The sequence below is a fragment of the Hyla sarda genome, chromosome 2 (assembly GCF_029499605.1).
Source record: "Hyla sarda isolate aHylSar1 chromosome 2, aHylSar1.hap1, whole genome shotgun sequence".
Classification (NCBI taxonomy): domain Eukaryota; kingdom Metazoa; phylum Chordata; class Amphibia; order Anura; family Hylidae; genus Hyla; species Hyla sarda.
The window spans coordinates 244,196,525-244,222,053 of NC_079190.1; the positions used below are offsets into that span (position 1 = coordinate 244,196,525).

At 42.7% G+C, this 25,529-nt stretch overlaps 2 protein-coding genes across 12 annotated transcripts in view; one reads left to right on the forward strand and one right to left on the reverse strand.

Annotated features, from left to right (window-relative positions):
* TXLNG (taxilin gamma) overlaps positions 1-25,529 on the forward strand; it is a 105,008-nt gene that overhangs the window by 6,066 nt on the left and 73,413 nt on the right. For 3 of the 9 annotated variants that reach the window (XM_056556800.1, XM_056556801.1, XM_056556799.1), the window contains exons 3-4: positions 1,150-1,240; positions 2,011-2,058. The exons of 1 other annotated variant lie outside the window; for it this stretch is intronic. In XM_056556800.1, the coding sequence (XP_056412775.1) occupies positions 1,217-1,240; positions 2,011-2,058 (72 nt within the window). In that variant the 5' untranslated portion in view covers positions 1,150-1,216. Of the gene's footprint in view, positions 1-235; positions 355-1,149; positions 1,241-2,010; positions 2,059-24,076; positions 24,337-24,446; positions 24,671-25,529 lie in introns of those variants that run through there. 5 more of the 9 variants (XM_056556802.1, XM_056556797.1, XM_056556796.1 and 2 more) reach the window with 5 other exon arrangements.
* Positions 7,691-23,994, reverse strand: POLR2J (RNA polymerase II subunit J). 3 transcript variants are annotated; one of them, XM_056556808.1, is made up of 4 exons: positions 23,640-23,994; positions 20,133-20,222; positions 11,836-12,010; positions 7,691-7,867 (listed from the first exon to the last, which is right to left on the reverse strand). In XM_056556808.1, the coding sequence occupies exons 1-4, from the start codon at positions 23,690-23,692 to the stop codon at positions 7,832-7,834; spliced, it is 354 nt and encodes a 117-aa protein (XP_056412783.1). In that variant the 5' UTR covers positions 23,693-23,994; the 3' UTR covers positions 7,691-7,831. The 3 variants fall into 3 exon arrangements, with proteins under 3 accessions (XP_056412783.1, XP_056412785.1, XP_056412784.1); XM_056556810.1 differs by lacking the exon at positions 23,640-23,994 and adding an exon at positions 23,419-23,550; XM_056556809.1 differs by lacking the exon at positions 23,640-23,994 and adding an exon at positions 23,413-23,480.

The window sequence follows — 25,529 nt, forward strand, 5'->3', positions numbered from 1 at the left end:
TATGGTTGGCTAGAGGTGTATCAGCTCCTGTCCGGATGGTACTGATATGTTTGCTCATTCTCTTTCTGAGTTCCTGAATAGTTTTTCCAACATACAGTTTTGGGCATGGACATTGAGCCACATAGATTACATTCTGCGTACCGCAGTAAATGAAATCCCAAATTTCATATTTTTTACCGTCTGTCGGATTAATGAAATCTTTTGTAGATACCTACAATTTGTACAATGTCCACAGGGGAAATGTGCCAGTGTGTTTTTAAGATAAGCAGCAAAGAAGCAGAGCGTCAGGCACCACCAGTGTAAATGAGCCCTATGCGTGTAGACGAGTATCTAGTCCGGAGTCCATGCAAGCAGGTAGGTGGTGCTCCGAGTAGTGGTGAATCCAACAAGGCAATCAATAAGAAAAGAAGCTCAGCAACTCACCATTCCTGCAGTTAAACTTCTTTATTCCAAGAAGAGCATAGTACACATCAAGGGACAGGAAGGCTGGGAAGGAGGCAGGGAGTGCGGGTAGGACTGCAGTTTCGTGCTGACCTGGCACCTCTTCTGGCTACTTGCACTTTTAAGATCTCATACACTTCTTCAGAATAGGCATCATATGTTCCTATACACCTAATTACATTTCCATCATTATTCTCCTCATTGTTCTGTTTACTGTCCAATAAGGCCACTAGATTTGTTCCTTTTGCCCTATTAAAGGAGTTGTGCGCTGCCCTGCAGTTCGGAGCTCCGCTCACAGCGTCCGGAAGTTCATTACTCCGAACGCTGTGTGCGGGCTTCCGTGTTCGCGGCCGCGACGTCACGCCCGGCCCCTTTGTGACGTCTCACCCGCCCCCTCGTGACGTCACGTCCGCCCCCTCTACCAAAGTCTATGGGAAGGGGGCGTGACAGCGGTCGCGCCCCCTTCCCATAGACTTTCGTTGAGGGAGCGGACAAGACGTCACGAAGGGGCCGGGCGTGACGTCACGCCCAGCGGCCGCGAACACGGAAGCCCGCACACAGCGTTCGGAGTAATGACCTTCCGGACGCTGTGAGCGGAGCTCCGAACTGCAGGGCAGCGCACAACCCCTTTAAATGCCTTCCGCATTTATTTAGCTGGATAGCCTCTGCTTAAATTTCCTCATGAGGTTGTTACTCTCATTTATGAAGGTTGACTCCTCAGAGTAATTCCTTCGTGCTCTGAGGTATTGCCCAACAGGGATGTTTCTTCTGAGGGATGCAGGATGCCAGCTCTTCCAAGGTAAAAAGTTATATGTTACTATTGGCTTTCGGTAGATGTCGGTCTGGATCTTGTTATCTTTGTCAATGTATATGGTGATGTCTAAAAAATGAAGACTTCTACCCCCAACCTCAGATGTAAATTTCATACCTACTTGATTGAGTGTGGTGACAAATTCAGAAAACAAAGAAAGTGGCCCGTCCCAAAAAATCTAAACATCGATATACCTACCCCAAAATAAAATGTGCTTAGTGTACAAAACCAATTCCTCACCAAAAACAATAGTGCTCTCCCACCACCCTAAAAAAAGATTTGCATACGTGGGTGCACAAATTGTGCCCATGGCGGTTCCTTTTATCTGATTGTAAAAGGAACCGTTAAATAAGAAATTATTGTGTACAAATAATAATAATTGAGTGACAAAGCAATTGTGCCTAGTGAAGTGTCTCTTGGTGTCTAAAAAAAGTGCTCACTGCCGTAGTGCCTAAATGGTGCTGGATATTGCTGTACAAATTTTCAACATCCAGACTCATTAATGATGTGGTATCCGTGACTTGTAACTGTGATTTTAGAAACTGTGTCCTTCTTGTCTTTTAAATAAGATGAAAGGGTAGGTAAAAACGGTGCCAAAATTTTATCAACATAACAACTTGCCCCTTGTGTGAGGATATTGTTTCCTGAGACAATGGGATGCCCTTTTAAAGGGTTTGCCCCCTTGTGCATTTTTGGTAATGCATACAGAGTAGATATGGTAGGTTTTGGATTAAAGATATATTTTACTACTTCTTCAGATAACAAGCCTTCAGATTGTGCCGAAACCAACAGCCTCTTCAGTTCTTGTAAGTAAATACTAGTGGGATCACTGGACAGTAATGTGCATGTTTCTTTGTCATTAATGATGGTATATACCATCTCACAGTATTTTTCAGTATCAAGGATTACGATATTTCCGCCTTTATCTGACGACGTTATCGTAATGGAATCATTTTTCTTTAGGATCTCCAGAGCTTTTTGCTCTTCCTCCCTCCCCCTTTTTCTCATCCTTATCTATTTAGTCTATGTTCCTATAGCAGGACAATTTATGGCCCATCTTAGGGTGAATTCTCCACATCTATTGTCTTAACCCCTGCATATTTGTGAGATGTAACCTGTGTCTTCTGCTTGCGAGCTTAGATTAGCTTTGGACTTGATAAAGGGAGGAATCCCGAAAGCTTGTCTCTACAAAATTCTGTTAGTCCAATAAAAAAGGTATTTCAAGATACTGCAACATTTTTTGATTTGCATCTGTATTAGAAAAGACTAAATCCCTACAGTCCTGCTTTCTTGCCCAATCAAATGCTTGTTGGATCCATGTCTCCGGGTAACTCTGATCTCTCAATTTATTCATAAGGGTACATGACTGTTCTACAAATGCCACAGTCTGAATTATTTTTCCTTAGCCGAAGGAATTGTCCATACGGTAAGGCTCTTGTTACATGTGTGGGATGATACATTTTCTAGCTAAGTAATGCCTGAGTAGCTGTGGGTTTTTGATATCCTTTAACCGTTAGATTTTCCCCTTCCAGGATCAATTCTACATCCAAAAATGTAACTCTTTCCTCCAAAATTTGCAGTAAATTGTATATTGATATCATTACTATTGATGTACTCAACAAAGGCAGAAAACAGTTTTACAGTCCCTGTCCACACTATGAGGACATCATCTATGAAGCGGGTCCAGTGCCGGATGTATTTGGCAAACTGGTTACCCGGTCCATAGATGAATTGTTCCTCCTACATTGCTAGGAAGATGATAGAGAGGGTAGGTGCCATGGGCATACCCATCGCCGTTCCAGTCCTCTGGGCATTACATTGGTTGCCGAACCGGAACGCATGGGAGCAGGGCAAAGAAGAAACAGGTCTCCTGGAGACAATAGGAGTTCCTGTACCGCACAGCTCCGGAACATTGGGAAAGGTCAGTCCACATATTGGGGAAAATGTATTGAATTTGTCTGGTGTGCTTTTGTCAGATCCATGTCTGTCCTTGCTTGGTAAGGGCCTAAATTATTGCATCACAAATAGATTTGATGAGGTCAATTTTGAAATTGACCTGGCCAAATCAATAAGAAAACTGAATTTACACAAAATCTTTAAAAACAAAAACTTTAGGGGAAGAGTTATGACTTTCAGGTGAAACACCGGCCTCTATTGGCCCCTTGGGTTTTTCTGCTAACCCCTTATACTCTGATCAGGACCGCAGTATTGTCTGTGATTTATTTTCACTATTGACAGAGGACGACTGAACACGGGGTTAAAGAAAAAGAAAGTTCCATGTTTACAGGTTGGGTAAAATCAAGCTATTTTCCTCCTTTGTCACCGGGATCAAGTCTGGACCACTTTTACAATAGTGTCATCTTGGACATTAAAAGTCTTATTTAACCAACTGTAGATGATAACTTGACCATTCAAGAAAAATCAGCACTTAAGTGGATAAAAGATAATAATCAGATAACAGTGAAGCCCGCTGACAAAGGGGGGGGGGGGGGGGGAAATATAGTAGTCATTGATACCTCCATGTATACCCGGGAGGCATTACGCCAACTCTGACTCAACTACTTATGAAAAACTCAGTAAGGACCCCACGCTATATTACCAGAGTTGGTTTCAATCCCTACTACGTAAAGGGGTAGAGCAAGGAGTAATTTCTGAACAACTGGCTGAAAAATTATTTCCCAAATGACATTTTAGGCCGAACTGGTATCAAAATCCCAAAAATCCGCAAGGGTCTCAGGGACCCACCGGGCTGACCTATTGTGTCTGGCCGGGTGTCGGTCACTGAACCTTTGTCTCGATTTGTGGATTGGTTCAGGAGACCCTTGTTGGATTGAGTCCCATCCCATTTAGATGACACAAAGGCCCTACTCCAAAGTGTTGAAAGCGTAGACTGGCAGGGGGAGTGTAGTGTAGCTACAATTGATGTTGTGGGGCTCTATATCTGTATATGCCATAGGGACGCTATTGCGGCAGTGCAGAAGCTATTGGAACGAGCAGGAAAAGAGGCAACATGCGTTCCGGTTCAGCAACCAATGGTATGCCCAGGGGACCGGAACGGCGATGGGTACATCCATGGCACCTACCCTCTATCATCTTCCTAGCAACGTAGGAGGAACAATTCATCTATGGACCGGGTAACCAGTTTGCCAAATACATCCGGCACTGGACCCGCTTCATAGAGGATGTCCTCATAGTGTGGACAGGGAATGAAACACAGTTCTCTGCCTTTGTTGAGTACATCAATAGTAATGATATCAATATACAATTTACTGCAAATTTTGGAGGGAAGAGTTACATTTTTGGATGTAGAATTGATCCTGGAAGGGTAAAATCTAACGATTAAAGGATATCAAAAACCCACAGCTCCTAAGGCGTTACTTACATTTTCTAGTTATCCCACACATGTAACAAGAGCCTTACCATATGGACAATTCCTTCGGCTAAGGAGAAATAATTCAGACTATGCTGCATATGTAGAACAGTCATGTACCCTTACGAATATATTGAGAGATCATCGATCCAACAAGCATTTGATAGGGCAAAAAAGCAGGACCGTAGGGATTTAGTAATTTCTAATAGAAAGCGTAGGGGAAAAGAAAAACTCAAATGTACAATTTTCTCCTTTGAATTCAGTCCAGCTGCAGACCTGGTAAAATGGGCCATAAAAAAGAATTGGCATCTATTACAGGCTGATGGTGATTTAAAGGACCTTACGGAACAGCGTCCGTTGATTTCGTTCCGAAGGACTCGAAACCTCCTGGACGAAGTAGTAACGAGTCGCACAGCAGTACCCAATGTGAACTGGTTGCAGCAGGATCTACCTAAAGGAAATCACCGCTGCAAGCATTGTTCCTTTTACTAATACATGGATACGCCCAGTGTTGTACAACTAGGCGCTGTTAAACATGTAATAAATGATTAAAACATCACATGTGCATGAATAAACTTATCAGACTCAATTGAAACCAACCAGATACAGGTTCCTACTCATCAATGAAGATAAATCACAGAAGTGGTGCAAGAATATTGACAGGCATTTATCAAGCGATTTAGTTAATTTTTCTTTACTAAAAATGTTGCAAGAAATGTCACACCTGCGACTTCGCGATTTTTCGTGCGACATTTTGACTGGAAAGAGAGAAAAGCAAGTTTTCAAAAACTTAACTACGAAGTAATAATTTTAAAATGGACTACGGATAGTCAGGTATTTATTAACTGCGACAGTCGCAACTGCGCAAAAAAAAGTCGCAACAAGGTTAAAAATTGACTCAATTTACTCCAGCTCAAACATGGAGCAGAAAAAGCTACTACCAAAGTAAAAAAGAAGAAATTGCTTACGTGAAAGAAAATTATCAACAGGCTGAAACCAGTTGATAAATAAGTCACATAAGCAAAAAAAAAGTAAAGAAAAAAGTACTAAAAAAAAAGGAATACATAAGCAAACATTGATAAATGTCCCTAATTGTCTCTTTTTAGAGATACATACGCTCCTATTCAAAGCTTGATGTTTATTTAAGTGGTGTCCCTCCTTGACTGCAGACGCTGGATCCACCTCTCTCATGTAGGAGTCGCCTTGCGGGCAGTACCACAATGACAGGTTTTTCTTGTGGCAGGTGAGGTTTGCCTTCCCTGATCTTTGCTGGAAGCTGTTTTTCCAAAACCTCGGTAGGACCCTCTTGGTTCCGATCATCTCATTTCTCTACTTTGTTCCAATGTCAAGTTATTGGCATTGTTCCCTCTTAATAGGTTGGGGAAAGTGATCCTCTTTTTGGTCCATGGGGACCAAATCTGATTCATGCTGGGAAAATTTATGGGTGGCAATATCTGCATGCGATGCATATTTTTACTCTACACTGCCAAAGCTTTTGACAGCATTGAGTGGAACCATGTATGGAAGGTCATGGAGCCTAAGGATTTCAGCCCTTACTTCATGTTTGTCCGTCTTTTTTATAGGGATTTGGTGGGTAAGGTGAGAGTTAAGGCAACTGTATTTTCACTCCATCCTGGTACTAATCAAGTGGTGTTCTCTATCCCAGTTGCTCTTCACCCAGGCCATAGAACCAATGGCCATGTCGATTCGGTCTCCTACTTCCAAAGTGGGGTCCAAGTTTTGCGGGTTGGGGGGAGAGGGTATCACTTTATGCTAACAAAATGCTGTGCACGCTACTGTCTCCGCTCCCCAGCATGTACTTTTAACAGATTTTACCTCTGTGGATTTTCAAAGTACCGATCATCTAGAATTGGGTGAGTGCTCCAGATTCCTTTTCCTCCTGTATTCACTTTTTGTGCCAGAAGTTATATTTTCTATCTGTGAAGCACCACACATTCTCACATACGGCTTTGCTTGGTTATCCACCTGCAATTGATTGATAGCCTGCTAAACTACCAGTGCCAGGTAGCTGTTTCTTGATGGATGTTGTTTATTACTGACTTGGGTTCATACTCTGGCTTACTTATTCATTGGAACAAATCAGTCCTTGAACCCTCTACCCATGTTGTTCAAGTACAAGAATTTCAAATACAGATGGTCTCTACTTTTAAAAAGGTAAACCTTGTGGCATCATTTCCAAGAAGACAGGAGGCTGTAATCGCTGGCGAAAAGTGAAATTTTAGTTTCTCCTTTTCAGTAAATTATGAAATATTTCTAACATTCTGTTTTCACTTTGTCATTGTGGAGTACTGAGGCTGAATGAAGGAGGGGAGAAAACTTAAATGTATTACATTTTAGCACAATGCCACAACATAAAATGTAAAAAAAAGAGAGAAAGGTCGTAAAAACATTACAAAAGCATTGTGGTAACAGCCCATTTTTTTTTATGTTATGCACAGCACCACTGCAAATGAAGGCAACAATGGCTGTCTGTCAATGGCCAGTCATATAATGGGTTCTGAGACACCAAATTTTCTTCTGACAAGCTCCTGGAAATGGTCCAGGCAGCTACACAGCTATGTAATAAAAAGGTGCCATCTGTGTCCGGATGATAAGAAAACAGTGGGAGCTGCTCATGCTTGTCTGTGGACCGAATGATCCTCTATACTGGTGGTCTGTCTTGTTCACCGTGTGTGCCCTTAACCACTACTCCCAATGCCTCCTGATAGCTTGGTCAGAATGACCTGCAATTTGTCAAAACAACCACCTTTCCTCCTCCCATACACTACAAAACCATCTGAAAGATGCTCCAAAACTTGTCTTACACCTGCATGCCTGGTATCTGCTAGGAAAGTTATTACTAATGCTTCTAACTTTTCTTGGGAATACAGGGTTTTTCCTTCCACATGCAAATAGAAAGTTTTTAGTAGGTCTTGACATTTAAATTTTGCAGGGTAAAAGAACAACCAGACAGAGCTTTCTGCAGTCATAACTGGCTATGATAATCTCCATTTAAAAAGTTCTCTGAGATCAGGTCCATTCACTTAGAATGAAAATACAAAACTAAAAACCATTAAATTACTTTATTAACAAAAAGTAAACAAAAACAAACACATGCTATTCTTTACTATTCATATACTTCCCCACAAAAAAGGGAAATGTTGAAGCTGCAACAAAGTTATAGCAGGGGACATGTTCTCAAAACAGATTTATTCAATTCCTTCTTGTTTATCCTTAATGGCGACCTAAAGAAAAGAAGGCAAATATAAGTAATGGTACAAAAGAATTTAAAGAGGTTGTCCAGTGAAAAACGGTTTGTTTACTATTGTTCCAGGCTACCTACAAAACAAACACTTTAGTTCACCTTTCGTCACTCAGAGATCAGGGCATCCCCATCTACGGCTGGTCTCCGCCAAAAGTCTGCTTTAGCAGAGCAAGCCGGACCTGCAGATGTGACGTCACAGCGCCACTCACTTGCCACAGCAGTGTCCCACCTCAGTCAGTTACCCCAACTAGACGTCGTGTACAGGGCACCCCAATAACGCGGCTATGAGGGACTGGTGTAAGGGGAGTTAACCCCTTGAGGACCAAGCCCATTTTGACTTTAAGGACCAGGCCAATTTTATTTTTGCATTTTCTTTTTTCCTCCTTGTCTTCTAAAAATCGTAACTCTTTTATATTTTCATCCACAGACTAGTATGAGGGCTTGTTTTTTTGCGTGACCAGTTGTCCTGCGTAATGACATCACTCATTTTACCATAATATGTATGGTGCAACCATATAAAATACTATGTGTGGGGAAATTAAAAAGAAAACCGCAATTTTGCTAATTTTGGAAGGCTTTTTACGGTAAAAATGACGTGTTCTTTATTTTGTGGGTCAATATGATTAAAATGATACCCATGATTACAAAAGAAATAAATAAAGCAAACTTTTTAACCAAATTTTTAAATGTTTAAAATCCTATTTTCATGACCTATAACCTTTAAATTTTTCCTTATAAGTGGCGTTACGAGGGCTAATTTTTGCGCCATGATCTGTACTTTGACACCACATTTGTTTATATAAAAATATATATATATTTTTTTTTTTATAAAATATGTGAAAAATTATTATTATTTTTTTTTTAAAAAGCAATTTTGCACTTTTTTTTTAATGTTCACCATACAGGATCAATAACATTTTAATAGTTCGGCGGCAATACCAAATATGTCGGCATAGGGCATAGCACTGATCAGTGTTATCAGTCATCTTCTGCTCAATCTCAGACCAGAGCAGAAGACCAGTGGAAGGCGGCGGAGGCAGGTGAGGGGACCTCCGGCCGCCATTATGGATAATCGGATCGCCACGGCAGCGCTGCGGTCAATCCGATCATCCATATTTCTGACCGCACTTCTGCAGATGCCGTAATCTGTGTTGATCACAGCATCTGAGGGGTTAATGGCACACATCGGCACGATCGAGGATGTTGGGCAATACCGGCGGGTCCCTGGCTGTAATCAGCAGCTGGGACCAGCCGCACATGATCCAATGCTCACGGTCACGTAAAGGATGTAAATGTACGTCCTGGTGTGCCAAGTAGCGCAGCACCAGGACGTAAATTTACGTCCTTGGTCATTAAGGGGTTAAAGTGTTTGTTATTTTTTAAGTAACCTGGGGACAATAGTTAATTAACTGTTTCCATTGGACAATCCTTTTATCGTATGACACTTAAATATAACCCTGTATGTGTAAACCTCATATTAATAGATTAGTGAATCTTAACAGTTTGTAAGTTACAAAATTATGTTTGTTTGTCATAACTATAAACACTATAAACAAAAGTAAAATACTTGCATATGTATAATATATTATATATATAATATGTATAATATATTAAGATCAAAATGACCACTTTACACTTGCTGTTTCTGTTCTTACCGTAGTAAATGCAAAACAAATTACCTTCAAATACTGCTATAATGTGTGAGGCTATGTTCACATGTTTGTTTTATACTTGTTAGGCTAGGATTCTACTTTGTTTTTTCCCCAGCATTTTTTTTTGTCGTTTTTTTTTTTTTTTTTTAACTGAAAAGGGTTGCAGTAGGGATGGGGAAAATTAAGGAATTTTTTTTTTTATTTTACATTTTTTAGGTAGTACTACTACTCCCAGCATGGAACAGACTGTTCCATGATGGAAGTAGTAGTACCTGTACTAATAGACATATCGCCCGATGCGATAGTCCATAATATAGCAGAGATGTGGAGCAGTGGTGATTGGCCGGATGGTGGCAGCCAATCACAGCTCTCTGAGGGAAATATGAATGAGTGATGTTCTATTCATATCACTGGCTGGAGTATAGTGCAGAGATGCGAGCGCTGTATAGAGCTGCTCCACATCTCTGCAATAGATAGGACGATCACAGCGGATGTCAGGAGTGATACCTGCTGTGATCTGTCCTTAACTGCAGGTACTACTACTCCCATCATGGAGCACGCTCTGCTCCATGTTGGGAGCTGTAGTACATGCAGTTAAGGAAAGATCACAGCGAATGTCAGTCCTGACACCCGCTGTGATCTTCCTGTATAATGTATAGATGCCGCTGGCCGTTCTTCTATGGTCCCCTGCACTGACGTATATATCCACCTATTCATATTTCCCGCAGGGAGTTGTGATTGTCTGGAACCATCTGGCCAATGACAGCTCTCTGCGGGAAATATGAATAGGTGTACATATGCGGCAGTGGAGGGGACAACACAGAGAAGCGGCCGCATCTATACATTATACAGAAGGATCGCAACGGAACCTGGGGCAATCTGTCAATTAGTACAGATGAAAAAAATTATAATAATTTGAAAAACACAAACACTACATTTTTATTATTGTCGGATATATTTTTAGTGCCCTGCCCGCCCACATAAATTGATCCATTTAAAAATAAAAATTTTGTTCTAAAAAAAAAAAAAAAAACATTTCGTTAAATACAAATTTTCCATCACTACTGTATCTTTTTTTTATCATTTTTTTTTATAGGTACCCTACAAAATAAAAAAAGATATCTCCATCACTTTTTCTTTGGATCGCTCAAGTCCAAAAGAGAATAAAAATCGCCTGAACAAACCGCCAAAGTTAAAACCCACATGGCGTTTTTACTTCCATAGACTTCGAGTTCGCTCTGTGTGTAATGACGGGCGATACACCAAAAAAAAAAAAAAAACTGAAAAACACCAAGTGGAAAAAATTATTTTGCGACTTCTCATTGATTTACAGCCAACATCTGGCCGCAGCCTTTTTGGCCCAAAAAAACGCCATGCGGAAGAATTGGCGTTTTTTCTTGGTGTTTTCCCCCCAAATAAAGTGGAATTCCAGCCTTAGAAGAATGAAGATGGCACTCACCACATAGCAACCTGAATTTAAATATTATAACAGCACAAGTCCAAGATGCAGATGGCCGTTGGGCTGTTTCACACCGCACAGGGTGCTTACTTGTGACCTGAGAGGTCATGAGTAAGCACCCTGTCCGTTGTAGAACAGCTGGTTGGCCATCTGCATCTTAGACTAATAATGTTTGAATAATTTTTTAAATTTCCATTTTCTGACCCCTATAACGTTTTTATTTTCTTGTATACCAGGCTGTACGAGGGCTCATTTTTTGCGCCATAATCTGTTTGCAGTGGTAGCCATTTTCGTATGGAGTAAACATTTTGTTTGCTTTTTACTCCATATATTTTATGGGGTATGATGTTATTATAAAAATGCAATTCTCCGGTTTACGCCATTCATCATATGGGATATTTATATTTATATTTATAAGTTATATTTTAATAGTTTGGACAATTATGCAAGCAATGATACCAAATCCATTTATTTTTATTATGGTTACATGTTTTTATATGGAAAAGAAGAAAAGGGGGGGGGAGATTTAAACTTTTAATATGGAAGGGGTTAATGCGTGTTTTTCTAAACATTTATTAGAATCATTAGATTCCTCATACAGATTAATGCAGTTCTATTGAACTACATTGATATGTGCCCATTTGGAAGAGCCTGCTTAAGGCAGGCTCAATCAAATGCAGATTCAGGCAGCCATGAAAAAAAAAAAAAAAAAGAGGTAAGCCCTCTGGCAACTTCTGCAGTGGATCGCGCCCCTATCCGCTGCCTGTGAAACGCGTCAAATACAGTATGGGATAATGGAGAAAACGCCTTCAATATGTAAATCAGTTTGGTACATACCCTAAATCTTTCTTCCAATAGGGAGAGCTCACTGATCAAGTCTGTAATTGCATTGGTGAATGCCTCCTGAGGACTGTATTCAGGTGTTGTCTGGACTCTTATAATGATCTTATGTTCCAGGGGATGTGGTACTTTGTATCCAGCAAAAAGCACCTGAGGATCTTTCAACAACTGTCTACAGAGAAAAAAATAAAAAATAAATCAAAAACATTATTGCATACATTCTTTAGTATTACATAATTCACAAGCAGCCAAAAATGTTGGTGAAAATATGCAAAAGTTCTGTAAAAATGGAAATGTCATCAAAATCTGTCAGTGGTTTTTGGACCTACAATCTCAGGTGACCTCAGCTATGATACAGAACTTAAACCTATAGAATAAAGGAAAAGACGGCACTTGACAAATGTGCAGTCTCTTATTCAGGACATAATAATAGAGACATACAGAAGGTGCGTTCCATTAAAACAGAGATAAAGGGAGCAACAGCGTTTCGCGCTGACCGCTTCTTCTGGCTCTTTGAGTGAGCTGAAATAAGCGGTCAGCAAAAAAAGTCTTTGCTCCCTTTCTCTCTGTTTTAGTGGAATGCACCTGCTGTATGTCCCTATTATGTTCTGAATAAATAAAAGAGTCTGCACATATGGCAAGTGCCGTCCACTCCATTACTCTACATGTGAACATTGCCGTATTGCTTCTGTGACTGAGCACCACCTGAAGACTGTGGGGGTTCATGGCTCTGTAACTGCTTTAGTGGATGGATGATAGATCCATTTTCTGGTTGAAGTGTGTGGTGCCAGCTACAAATTCTTATGCCTAATACACATACATACTATGAGAAGTATTAACCTACCCTCAAGTAATTAAAGCTCTGTTCTGCCACTCTTACTGGTGATGTACTACGCCTCCATTTGATACTGTAATGCCAAGGAGATGAACAGGTCCAGAAAGCAAATGAATGCTGGGGCCCAGAGATGAATAGTGCTGTACACCACTCATTCATAACATTTGTTGAGCCAGTCGCTCTGCACTTGGCCTAGTGCATGTTAGTGTACAGAAGTAGAGACTCCAGTCGAGAATGTACAGAAGACAATCCAGAGTGGATATGCTGGACAGAGATTAGGTTACAGTCCTATAATATGGTAATATGCCCATCATTTTAAAATGATCCACTGACCGTTTTCCCACTGACTACCAACAAAGTGGTAGAGCTAGCGCACACAAACGCGCCCTGATATTTGCACATATTAGGAGACATCGCCCTCATATAGTGACTCTTCAAGAGACCCACTTAACTCCTGATAGAGCCCATCTTATATCTAGGCCTTGGGTCCAATGGTCTCATCATTCCTTCCATTCGTCCTATTCTAGAGGGGTTTCAGTTCTGGTTAGCAGATTGGTAAGGTGGGACCCGGTGACGGTCCGTAGGGACCCTCAGGGCCGTTACATCTTTGTCCATGCATATTTGAATAATGTCCCGTATGTGTTTCTTTTCATCTAACACCCTCCTCTGCCTCTATAGATATCTTACATAAGGCTGTCACTTTTGCTGCTGACTATCCCTCAGCACGGGTCCTCTGTATGGGCGATTTTAATATGGTGCTAGACCCTACACTGGACCATCATAGCGCTAGAGGTACTGCCCTGGCCACTGGTGGGGATTCCCTTTCCTCATTTCTGGGGGAGGTGGGGTGGGTTGACATATACCGTGAGAGGTTCCCACATACTAGACAGTAATCATGCCACACTTTGGGACGTCATGCGCTGTCCAGAATCGACCTGGCGTGTGGTAACTCGCTCCTTCTCTCTCAGGTCATCGCGATCTCCTATGAGCCGCGTGCTATATCTGACCATTCTCCCCTATTACTTGATATCTCCATGGTCGGTTCTGGTACACCGCGTAGATGGAAGATTCACCCCTTTTGGTTAGATCAGATTGGCCCTAATGATAGGATCCCTGATCAACTTCAGGTATTTCTTCAGGCTAATTCCCCCGAGGGGTCCCCAGCACTAGTATGGGAAACGAAAAGCCTATCTGAGGGGGTGCTTGCGATCTACTATTTCATTCATCAAGAGGTCCACAGTTAGGAGGGAGAAGGAACTGGCTCAGAGTTGTGCGCACTTGGAGGCCGTTATGTGGCAGACCCGTCGGAGGCTAACGACATTTTATGGCTGCGGGAGGGGCGGCAATATATGTTGCACCTTCACGAAAGGGCCAATAGGAAATTATTCTTCACCAAGCAGTTTTACTTTGAGCAAGGGAACCAATCTAGTAAGTTACTGGCTCATATAGTCAGACAAAACTCCTCTGTTGCTCCTATTCTTAAACTCCAGGCCTCGGATGGGTCCGTCCTGTTGGGTAACGATGAGATGTTGCAATGTTTCTCTACGTTTTATTCTACTTTGTATACTTCACAGGTGCAGTATAGTGCTGCTGAGTTGGCTGCCTACCTGGACGGCATTGATTTTCCTAAATTGTCTGCTGAGGATAGGGATTTTTTAGATGCTCCCCTCACTTTATTGGAGTTGCAGGATGCTTTGGCTGACATGGCCAAAGGTAAGTCTCCGGGCCCTGATGGCCTCCCTTTAGAGTTACCTGAGGTACAGTGAAGTACTCCTGCCTCCTCTGCTAGCCATGTATGAAAGAGCCTTTGTTGATGGGGTCCTGCCTGAGTCCCTATATGAGGCGACAATTGTCCTCCTAAAACCTGATAAAGACCCTATGGAGTGCAGTTCCTACAGACCAATCTCTTTATTGAATCTGGATTATAAACTTCTAACTAAAGCCCTGGCCAATAGACTGAATCGTGTTATTCTATCTCTTGTGCATCATGATCAATCCGGTTTTATGCCGGGCAAATCCACTTCGGATAATATCCGTCGTGTCCAAACTGCCGTCCAGGTGGGTGGTGCTATGGGAGGGGACTGGGCCTTGGCGTCACTGGATGCTGCCAAGGCCTTTGATTCGGTGGAGTGGGGCTACCTCTTAGAAGTGCTTTATAGGTTTGGTTTTGGTCCCAATTTTAAGTCCTGGGTCTCCCTCCTTTACAGATGCCTGCGGGCCCAGGTCCTTGTGAATGGCGTGTGCTCTCCCCCATTTCACCTAGGTCGAGCGTCAGGGGTGCCCCCTGTCCCCGCTTCTGTTTGCGGTGGAGCCCCTTGCTTTGCGTATACGACAGGATCCTGATTTCCGTGGTATGTCTGTGGGGGGTAGGGAGGAACGCATAGGCCTTTATGCCGATGACATGGTCCTCTGTGTCTGACCCCACTACAATGCTCCCCTATGTGATTGACCTGATGGATCGCTTTGGATTTTTTTCAGGACTATTCATTAATTGATCCAAGTCGGCGGTCATGCCACTGCTGCCTAGAGCATGGCCCCCGACGTTAGGTGGTCTCCCGGTTGTCACTACGTTTAAATACTTGGGGGTGTATATCATTAGGGATCCCTTATTGGATCTTGAGGTTAATGTTCTTCCCCTCCTGCCCTACATTAAATCTAAATTTAGGATATGGGCCCAGCTGCCACTGTCTGTCACTGGACGTATTAATCTTATCAAACTTATTATTCTCCCCAAATGCTTGTATGCACTGGAGCATGCTTCTGTTCCTGTCCCTAAATCCTTTTTTGGGGACCTAGTAGACCTAAGATTAGCCTCACCACTCTCCAGCGTCCCAAGCTGGAGGCAGGTATGTCCCTCCCTGATTTTTACTTGTACTACCTGGCGGGGCAGTTAAGGTATATTAGACATTGGGTTCTGGGAGACTCCATGCCAGACTTTGAACAATCTTTGGATAGGTTTGTCCCCTCAGTGTCTCCCCGGATGCTCTTGGAAAGTCCTACCCTAGGGGGCCGTGCTTACTTACCTCTTCATAAACTGGCTGTAAAGGTGTGGCGGGCCGCTAAGTCAGTATCTGGATGCGCTGATATACCGTCTGACACCCCTCTATGGCACAACCCCTTTCTCATTCATGCTGGTGTGCTCACTCTGGGCGATGTGTATAGGGATAATGTTTTGTGTTCCTTTGAGCAATTGCAATCAGATTATGATTTACCCCGGCATTGTTTCTTTAAATACCTACAGCTGCGTCACGCATTGTCTACACAATTTCCTGCTGGGAGTGCGCCCATATCAGCCTTCCCTCTTATTGGTATTTTAAAATTGCAGGGTCCTAGGGGACTGGTGTCCATCCTATACACGCACCTCATTCAGGCCAAGAACTCCCGTTTCCGGTTGCCGGCTGTCCGACACTGGGAATCTCATATTCCCCACCTGACCAAAGATGATTGGGAGGAGATGCTTTCCTCACACATGGTGGTATCTCCTTCTGTTAATAATAAACTGATTCAATTAAATGTTATACATTATAGTTACATCACCCCCGTTCGTTTACTTAGAATGGGTCGCTCTGACTCGGACGCCTGCCATCGATGTGGTGCGGCTAGAGCTGATTTTTGGCATCTTATTTGGGCTTGTCCTGATATAAGATCCTTCTGGCAGGATGTCCTTGGACTTCTTGCCACAATTGTCCAACCTCCCCCGGGGTGTGATCCTCTGATTTGCTTATTTGGAGTTTTTTTTTTTATGTTTTATGTATGTTGCTCTGTTTTGCCGGATGTGTGTGCTCCCTCTTCTCTATGGACGCATGGGTCTGCTCTAACAGTAGGAATACTATGCTTGGTCTTCGTGACTGATTATAGCTGTGTATGCTGAGTTCTACACAACGGCCTTTCTTCAATATTATTTTGCTAACTTTCTACTACATACCGTCCCCCTTTTTCGATCTTCTCGTTTACCCTCTCTTTGTGTTAGGGTTTTCCAACTGGCTGTTCTAAGTTTTCTTCAGTTTATGTCCTCACTGCACTGATTACTGACAGATTTTCTATGGTATTCTGTCGTTTACATTCTGCCCACTTGTACATGTTCTCAGTGCCTTTTTATCTGTATAATCCACTTTGTACCATTTTGTTTCTGTGAGGCGATTTGGCTGATGTTTGTTTAATCTTCAATAAAACGTATTTAAAAAAAAAAAAAGTGGTAGAGCTAGGTTTATCACATGACTGGCACTGAAGGAAGACCGTGCAAAAGAAACAATGCTTCTGATCGCCAGAGGGGAGGCATGTAGGTTAGTACTCAGTATTAGAATTTTTTTGTGCTTTGTTTTAAGCAACTTATTAAAAAAGGGTATTCCGGGCAGAAACAAGTTAGGGGATAAGATGCCTGATCGCGAGGATGGGGCCGCCACTGGAGCACCCCCCCCAGCAATCTCCCTGCAGCACCCGCATTCTATGTGGGGCTGCGTCTCATTTCGGAAACCTCCGGGTTTCAGAGACTGGAAACATGACATCACGTCACTCCCCCTCCATTCATGTCTATTGGAGGGGGTGTGGTGTGAAGTCACAAGGGGCTGTGGCGTGACGTCACGTCTCCAGTTTCAGAAAACCTCCATAGAATGCGGGTGCTGCAGGAGAGATTGCAGGGGTCCCTAGCGACGGGCCTCCCCATGATCAGACATCTTATCCCCTATCGCCGCGGCGATCCGATCATCCAGAACGGCGTATCAGAGGTCCCTTCACCTGCCTCCGCCGCCTTCCACGGGTCTTCTGCTCTGGTCTAAGATCGAGCAGAAGATGACCAATAACACTGATCAGTGTTATGCCCTATGAATAGCACTGAACAGTACTAGCAATTAAAGGATTAAAATATAATGTTATTGATCCCGTAAGGTGAACGACGTGAGCATAAAAAAAATAAAAAATAAATAGCAAAATAGCTTTTTTGTCACAAAAAAAAATTATAAAAAAGTTTTATACACAAATGTAGTATCAATAAAAAGTACAGATCATGGCGCAAAAAGTGAGCCCTCATACCGCAGCTTATACGGAAAAATGAAAAAAAAAGTTATGCAGCTTATACGGAAAAATGAAAAAAAAAGTTATAGGTCGTCAAAATAGAGGGATTTTAAACATACTAATTTGGTTAAAAAGTTTTCTATTTTTGCAAAAATAGAAAAGTATGTAATCATGGGTATCATTTTAATCGGATTGACCCAAAGAATAAAGAACACATGTCATTTTTACCGTTAATTGTACGGCGTGAAAATAAAAACTTCCAAAATTTGCAAAATTGTGGCTCTCTTTTTAATTTCCTCAAACAATTAGTATTTTTATGGTTACACCATACATTTTATGGTAAAATTAGTGATGTCCTTACGCAGGACAACTGGTCATGCAAAAAACAAGCCCTCATACTAGTCTATGGATGAAAATATAAAAGTTATGATTTTTAGAAGACGAGGAGAAAAAAACAAAAATGCAAAAATAAAATTGGCCTGGTCCTTAAAGAGTACCTGCCAGATCAGAAAGAAAAAAAATAAATAAACTGTTATATGTTGCTCAGTATCTAATCCTGATCATGTGTATGTACTTTTTTGTGTGTCTATGACCTACATTTCTCTCAGAATTAGCTTTATTTCTGAAATAAATCCTTAATTTTGTCCACCAGAAGCAGGGGGGCGGGTCCCTCACTGTGATAACCACTCCCCCTCCCTCTCCTCAGTCCAGTGCTTCCCAACCAGGGTGCCTCCAGCTGTTGCAAAACTACAGCTCCCAGCATGCCCACACGTCATTTGGCTGTGCAGGCATGCTGGGAGTTTTAGTTTTGCAACAGTTGGAGGCATATGATTGTAGTCCCCTTTATCTCACACACACACACACACACACACTGGGTTCATATATTCTTACACATACACATTAGATAGAGACCCTGATATACACACATACACATATATCCACACACACATACATGCAGGGACACTTACTTTTTCGTCTGCAATGCAATGTTTCTGCCTCTCTCACACAGCAGACATCTGTGAGAGCCCGGCAGCAGTCTTCCTGCCCCTCCCCTTCTCTTCACATGAGTCTGCAGTGTGTACAGCCCCTCCAAGAGGAGTTTTCACAGGACTGAATGCATTCCAGAAGGCAGAGGGGCAGTGATTTGACTGGCTTTTTCACTATGAAATACTGAATTTTCTAATGAAAGCAATTGCAAAACCTATTGGTTTTGCATGCTTTACAACATATCAAGAGTTTTTATATCTGACAGTGCCTATTTAAAGGCCAAAATGGGCTTGGTCCTTAAGATGTGAGAATGTTAGGCATATGTCTTGGAAAGCTTCATTTACCGAGAGGGGCAGGTGGATAGAGCTTTGGAAGCTTAACCCACTGCATGTCTATAAGAGTGGCATATGTCAGAATCGTCCTGATGTTTAGCTCTGACACAGGATATGCCATAAGTGTTTGGTAGATGCGAGTTCCACCTCTGGGACCCTTGCTCATCTTTTAATTCATAACCATTTTACACAGCTTCAATAACTCCATAAAGGTTAGAGTTTCACAAACAGTGTCACCATATGTCTATGGAAGTTATGTAAACTGCATCACAGAGTCCTGGCCACTGTTCAAGCTGCAGATGTGCAACCTGCATCTATGAGACACTTTTGGCGTATCCTTTGAGTATTATGCCATAACACCACAAGAAGAAATTCAGCTAGGAATTTTGTGGGTAAAAAAGCAGTGAAAATAAAAGTCCCATTTACTTTTGAGCTTTTTGAAGTGAATTATGCCAAATGTTTATTCTTTCAGGGGAATCTGTTTAGGAAGTTCTGCTACGATCAATAGAATTCTGCTGCAAGCAAATTCCGCTCAGAATTTCCAAGAGAAAATTCCTCAGTGTGCATGGGCCCTTAAAGGGGTTATCAGGCAGAAGGGTATTTTTCCCCAAAATATGCCCAGGCTGTCTAGTGTGTTATTTATATATCTATATATAAAAATAATTACACACTGTACACACCTTCCGCGTTCCCCCACTGCCTCCCATTCACGCCACTCACAAGACTCTGGCGCTTTCCTCTTCCAGGGCCCAATATGTCTGCTCAGCCAACCACTGGCCACAAGGATGATTGGCTGAGCCACATTCACGCACTGTTTTCAGTCAGCCACACTCCTGTTCCTGGAGCTCAATATGTCAGAGTGACAGTCATCCAATCACTAGCTGAGTGAAGACAACACTACGGCCAGCGATTGGCAGAGCGGAAATTAACGTATTATTAGGCCTCAGCACCCGGAAGAGGAGAACACCGGAGGCTGCCATTACCAGAGGCAGGGGAGGGTATGTATAGTTTTTTTGTTCTTCTTCCCCCACCAATTAACACCTTTATTGTATGAAATAGTAAGAACCCTTTAAATGCACAAGTAACTTTCATTAGATTTTAATGAGTTTTAATTTAAAATTCAAACTTACGATTTAATGATATTCCCAATAGTATGGTCCTCCTTGTTAATAGTAAACAGACAGGCATTTGGCACCTTTGTGTCCTTAGTAATTGTTATTCTACAAAGAAGAAAAATAAAAGCATAACAATTAACTTATCTAGAGACATCAAATCATTAACAATAATTTGATCAAATTATAATTTTAATAGAAATAACTTTGGATCATTTAGACAATTTCAAATATTTTCTCTGAGGACCAAAACCTTTACTAGCACAAACTCTAATAATTTCTGCACAATAATTGAACATTTTCACGATTTGAAAAAAAAAAAAAAAAAAAAAAAACACACACACCAATCTATACTGTTTACAAGCCCATCTGGCTTTACATGGAATCTGTGATTGAAAGTAGGTGTCACGTGTTCTTCTGTACTCCTGCCCATCCTGTGTGGCAGATGCTGCTTCAATGTCAGTCTTGGGCCCACACTCCTTAGAACTCTCCATAATGCACTAATTAATATTATATAATAATTAATGCATTTGAATTATCTATTCATCTGTTGCCTTAATCCCTTAGGGATTCAGCCTATTTTCACCTTAAGGACTCTTTTTGCATTTTCACTTTTTCCTCCTTCCCTTCTAAAAAGCATAACGCTTTAAATTTTGCACCTACAGACCCATATAAGGGCTTTTTTTTTGCGTCACCAATGACATCACTTATTTTATAATATAACCTATTTCTCCCTTTACCATCTTCCATCACAAAATAACGGCGGTTATTAATAACGGGCTATAACGGGTTAAAACGGCTATTAGAAAAATCCCATAGACTATAATGGGATGTTCTAACGGCCGTATAGGATTTTTTAACTGCTGTTTTCAGCTGATTTTCAGACTTAACGTTGTACGGATCTTTAAAATGGAGTCATTTTGTAGTGTGAAAGGGGCCTGAGGTGGATCTAAAAGGAGGCCTGAGGCCTAGTCCAGCAACCACGCATCAACTACAAGTCAGCCCCACTACCCAGGTGAAAGTCCAAGCCGTGCGGTAAGGGATATTATACAAGTCAAGTCCAGCAAGTTAGTCAAGTCCAAGTCTCTAAAGTATAGCGTGGGCTGAATCAGTCATATACAGCACAATCAACTATAAGTCCCAGCAAGCCAATAAGCTTCCTTAAGTTCACCCTGCAACTCCTTCACACTAATCTGAGCTGTAACTGATTGTACCATATTTCCAACCTCATTAAAGCAAGTCAGTTAACCGTAACCTTAACGTTTGAGTGATTATTTGCCCCATGCCTGGCACAGGTGAAGCTGTCCTACCTAGGGTGGTGTATAGGTCAACCACGCCCTGGCATCACGAAACGGTTAATTACACATTACCCCATCCAACACCACATAGGAAGCTAGAAGTAGAAGATGTGCACCTCCTAATACATGTCGTCAGTGAATGGGGAGAAAAAAAAAAATAAATAAATAAAAATAAAAAAAAAAAGTATATGCAGAAATGCAGGGAATAAACAGTTCTGTTCACAACTAAGAATTTGCTCTTTAAAACAAGAGTAGCAAAGGCCCAATTTAAATGGCAGAATTTTAGAGCAGAAAAATGCAGCTCGGAAATTCCGTGGTAGCAGAATCCACTTTTTCAACGGGGTTCTGCTGCACCGTGCACACAGCATAAAAAAAAAATGCCTGATCAAATGATGGACGCCATGCTGGAAACCCTATGATCCCCAATAAAGTATGGATTTCCTGATACCAAACATCTGCACAAGTAGTAATGTGCCCAATAGCTGGATGTCACGTGATCAGTACACGTAGCGGCGCAGGCTTCAGCTGCAGCTCATGCAATAATGAGATTACTTGGGACTTCTGCCTAATTTTTTGCGTGTGTGTGTGGGATTCCCTACCCACTGGAGGGATTGCCTATTTAGTATTGGGAGCTTCTACCTAATGGAGGGATTGCCTATTTAGTATTGGGGGCTTCTACCCACTGGAGGGATTGCCTATTTAGTATTGGGAGCTTCTACCTAATGGAGGGATTGCCTATTTAGTATTGGGGGCTTCTACCTAATGGAGGGATTGCCTATTTAGTATTGGGAGCTTCTACCTAATGGAGGGATTGCCCATTTAGTATTGGGGGCTTCTACCTAATGGAGGGATTGCCTATTTAGTATTGGGGGCTTCTACCTAATGGAGGGATTGTCTATTTAGTATTGGGGGCTTCTACCTAATGGAGGGATTGTCTATTTAGTATTGGGGGCTTCTACCCACTGGAGGGATTGCCTATTTAGTATTGGGGGCTTCCACCTAATGGAGGGATTGCCTATTTAGTATTGGGAGCTTCTACCTAATGGAGGGATTGCCTATTTAGTATTGGGGGCTTCTACCCACTGGAGGGATTGCCTATTTAGTATTGGGAGCTTCTACCTAATGGAGGGATTGCCTATTTAGTATTGGGGGCTTCTACCTAATGGAGGGATTGCCTATTTAGTATTGGGAGCTTCTACCTAATGGAGGGATTGCCCATTTAGTATTGGGGGCTTCTACCTAATGGAGGGATTGCCTATTTAGTATTGGGGGCTTCTACCTAATGGAGGGATTGTCTATTTAGTATTGGGGGCTTCTACCTAATGGAGGGATTGCCTATTTAGTATTGGGAGCTTCTACCCACTGGAGGGATTGCCTATTTAGTATTGGGGGCTTCTACCCACTGGAGGGATTGCCTATTTAGTATTGGGGGCTTCCACCTACTGGAGGGATTGCCTATTTAGTATTGGGGGCTTCTACCTACTGGAGGGATTGCCTATTTAGTATTGGGGGCTTCCACCTACTGGAGGGATTGCCTATTTAGTATTGGGGGCTTCCACCTACTGGAGGGATTGCCTATTTAGTATTGGGGGCTTCCACCTACTGGAGGGATTGCCTATTTAGTATTGGGGGCTTCCACCTACTGGAGGGATTGCCTATTTAGTATTGGGGGCTTCCACCTAATGGAGGGATTGCCTATTTAGTATTGGGGGCTTCTACCTAATGGAGGGATTGCCTATTTAGTATTGGGGGCTTCTACCTAATGGAGGGATTGCCTATTTAGTATTGGGGGCTTCTACCTAATGGAGGGATTGCCTATTTAGTATTGGGGGCGGGCATTACTAACAAATGGTATTAGTAATAGGTGCTGGTGAGTACTTGGGGAGAAAAAATGTATCAGTAAAATAGTCTAAAAGAGAATCTAATGGTATTGGGACATCCCTATAATAAAATCAATGGAGGTCTGTCAGGAAGGTAGTCTAATAATAAACAGATCTCACACTAACAATGCTGGGATGCTGCACAACTTTCCATAAGGATATCCAGTATCCATGCCTTCGGCTGTCCGGGCATGCTGGGAGTTTTAGTTTTGCAACCGATGGAGGCACCCTGCTTGGAAAGCACTGCATAACCTAAGTGAATGAACTCTTCCCGTTCCCACAATGTAACCATGGCAACTCCCTCCATATCACCAGTAAGAGCCCACCACAGCCCCTCGGTGACTCACTTTTTTTCGCCCTCAAACAGTAAGAAGGACTCAAAGGCAGGCGGCGCGTTCATTCTTAAGCCTTCTCGGTAGCGGCACAGTTCACACTGCAATCCACCGCTTGCGCTGCGTCACTTCCTACTCTACCCCCCGTGTCTCCGCAGTGCTCACCGTCAGCGGCCATTTTTATGAAGCCCCTCATTGACTCACGCAATGAAAAGACTCCCCCAAAATGGCGGACATAGAGTGAAGTTCTGGAGTTTTTTTTGTGAAGCAGTAAAGCCCAGAGTGTTTCCGCGCTGGACTGTGAAGTAAAAGTATCAGAGGCGATTAGAATTGACTTTATGGCTATTGTGTAATAAAAGGAATCACTCTATAGCTTATAGAAGAAATATACACGCGGACGCGCAATGTAATTCGTGGTACTTAACTACACGCAGTTGTATTCTTACGTTTTGCCCTTTTCAAAGATGGCCTCCGGGTTCCTTCCGCTTTCCTGCTGGGGCGGTCACGTGACGCGAAGCTGCAGCGCTCTGTTGTGTTGCCCTTCGTGTGATTGGCTGCAGGCTTGCGGGCTTGTGAGTGAGAGTGCTGCGCAAGGGACTTGTCTGGTGTGGATAGCGCGGCACTTACAAGACTGCGTCACACTATGTCGTGCCAGGTGGAGGCAGCAAGTGACGGGGCGGGCGATTCGGCCAGATTGGACGGCTCTAAGCAGGTAACGGCGGGGCTGCGGGGTCCCGGGCACACGAGGAAGCGCGCACTGTACACACCTGTCACGTCCTCCATACACTTCTCATGGTGTGGCCTCACACTGGGGCAGCCCGCCGCTTCCATCTACTTTCCAAAAAAGGGGGTGCACCCCCACCCTCCTCCTGTCATAGACCTGGTGGTACATCTCATTCACAACACTACATCAAGTGAGGAAACTTGGAACTGATCAGTGTCTTCATGGTGTGAATAGCGCCCTAGACATTGAGGGAACTCTGGGCACCCGTCAAAATTTCAGTGTAATAAAAGCATTGACCTCTACATGTCACAGAGAAGCACAGGTAAAGGGGGATTCCGCAGCCCAGGGTAGAATGATAAAGAAAATAATGTGGTCACCTGCCCAGGAAACTGCTCATTACTGCTCATAGTTTCTTATGCGGCACCCGCCATAGCGATGACCCACCCCAGGAGGTATTTTGTGTCCAGAAAAGACTGGGACTGGCATTGGTGGAGGGTTCGTTCTATGTTTGTGCCCCTACTAGTCTTATGTGTCATCATCCCGCCGAAAACTAATCTGATCCCATTGCTTTCTATGGTTGAACAGAGTTGCCTAGTGACATTTTAAATTGAACTCAAAAGCGCATCCCCGCTTTGCTTTTAAAAAGTGCATATGTTCTGAACAGTCAATAGGTGACTCTGTTCAGCCTTAGCATGCTGCACCATTAACAGTATATGTTGGCATTCCGTTTTCAGCAGGCTGCGGGCAGGGACAAAGTGTAAACCTAGCCTTAGAGTATGTTTTTAAGTGTAAAATTAAAGGTGTTGTCCAGAAACAGAATTTTTTTCTTTTCCATAGGTGTGATATACACACACACAAATAACCCATACTCATCTACACTGATCCCCCTGCAGCTGCCAGTCCAATGCCTCCTGTGATGCCCAAGCACTGCGAAACCTGCCCAATTAGCCAGTCAGTGACTGAAGCAGGGCACAGCTGTGGCATCAGGAAGGCGTTTGACTGGCAGCTGAGGGAGCAGGAGGAGGGGTTAGACTCAGGAGGTCTCCAGGACAGGTAGGGGGAGAGAAGCGGGTGGCGGCAGTCTCTGGCCCCGCAAAAGCCGCTGCAATTCATTGATTTAAAGCACGGCCACAATTTACTGAGCTGGCTGCTTCTAACTCTATTCTGGGTTATGCAGACCT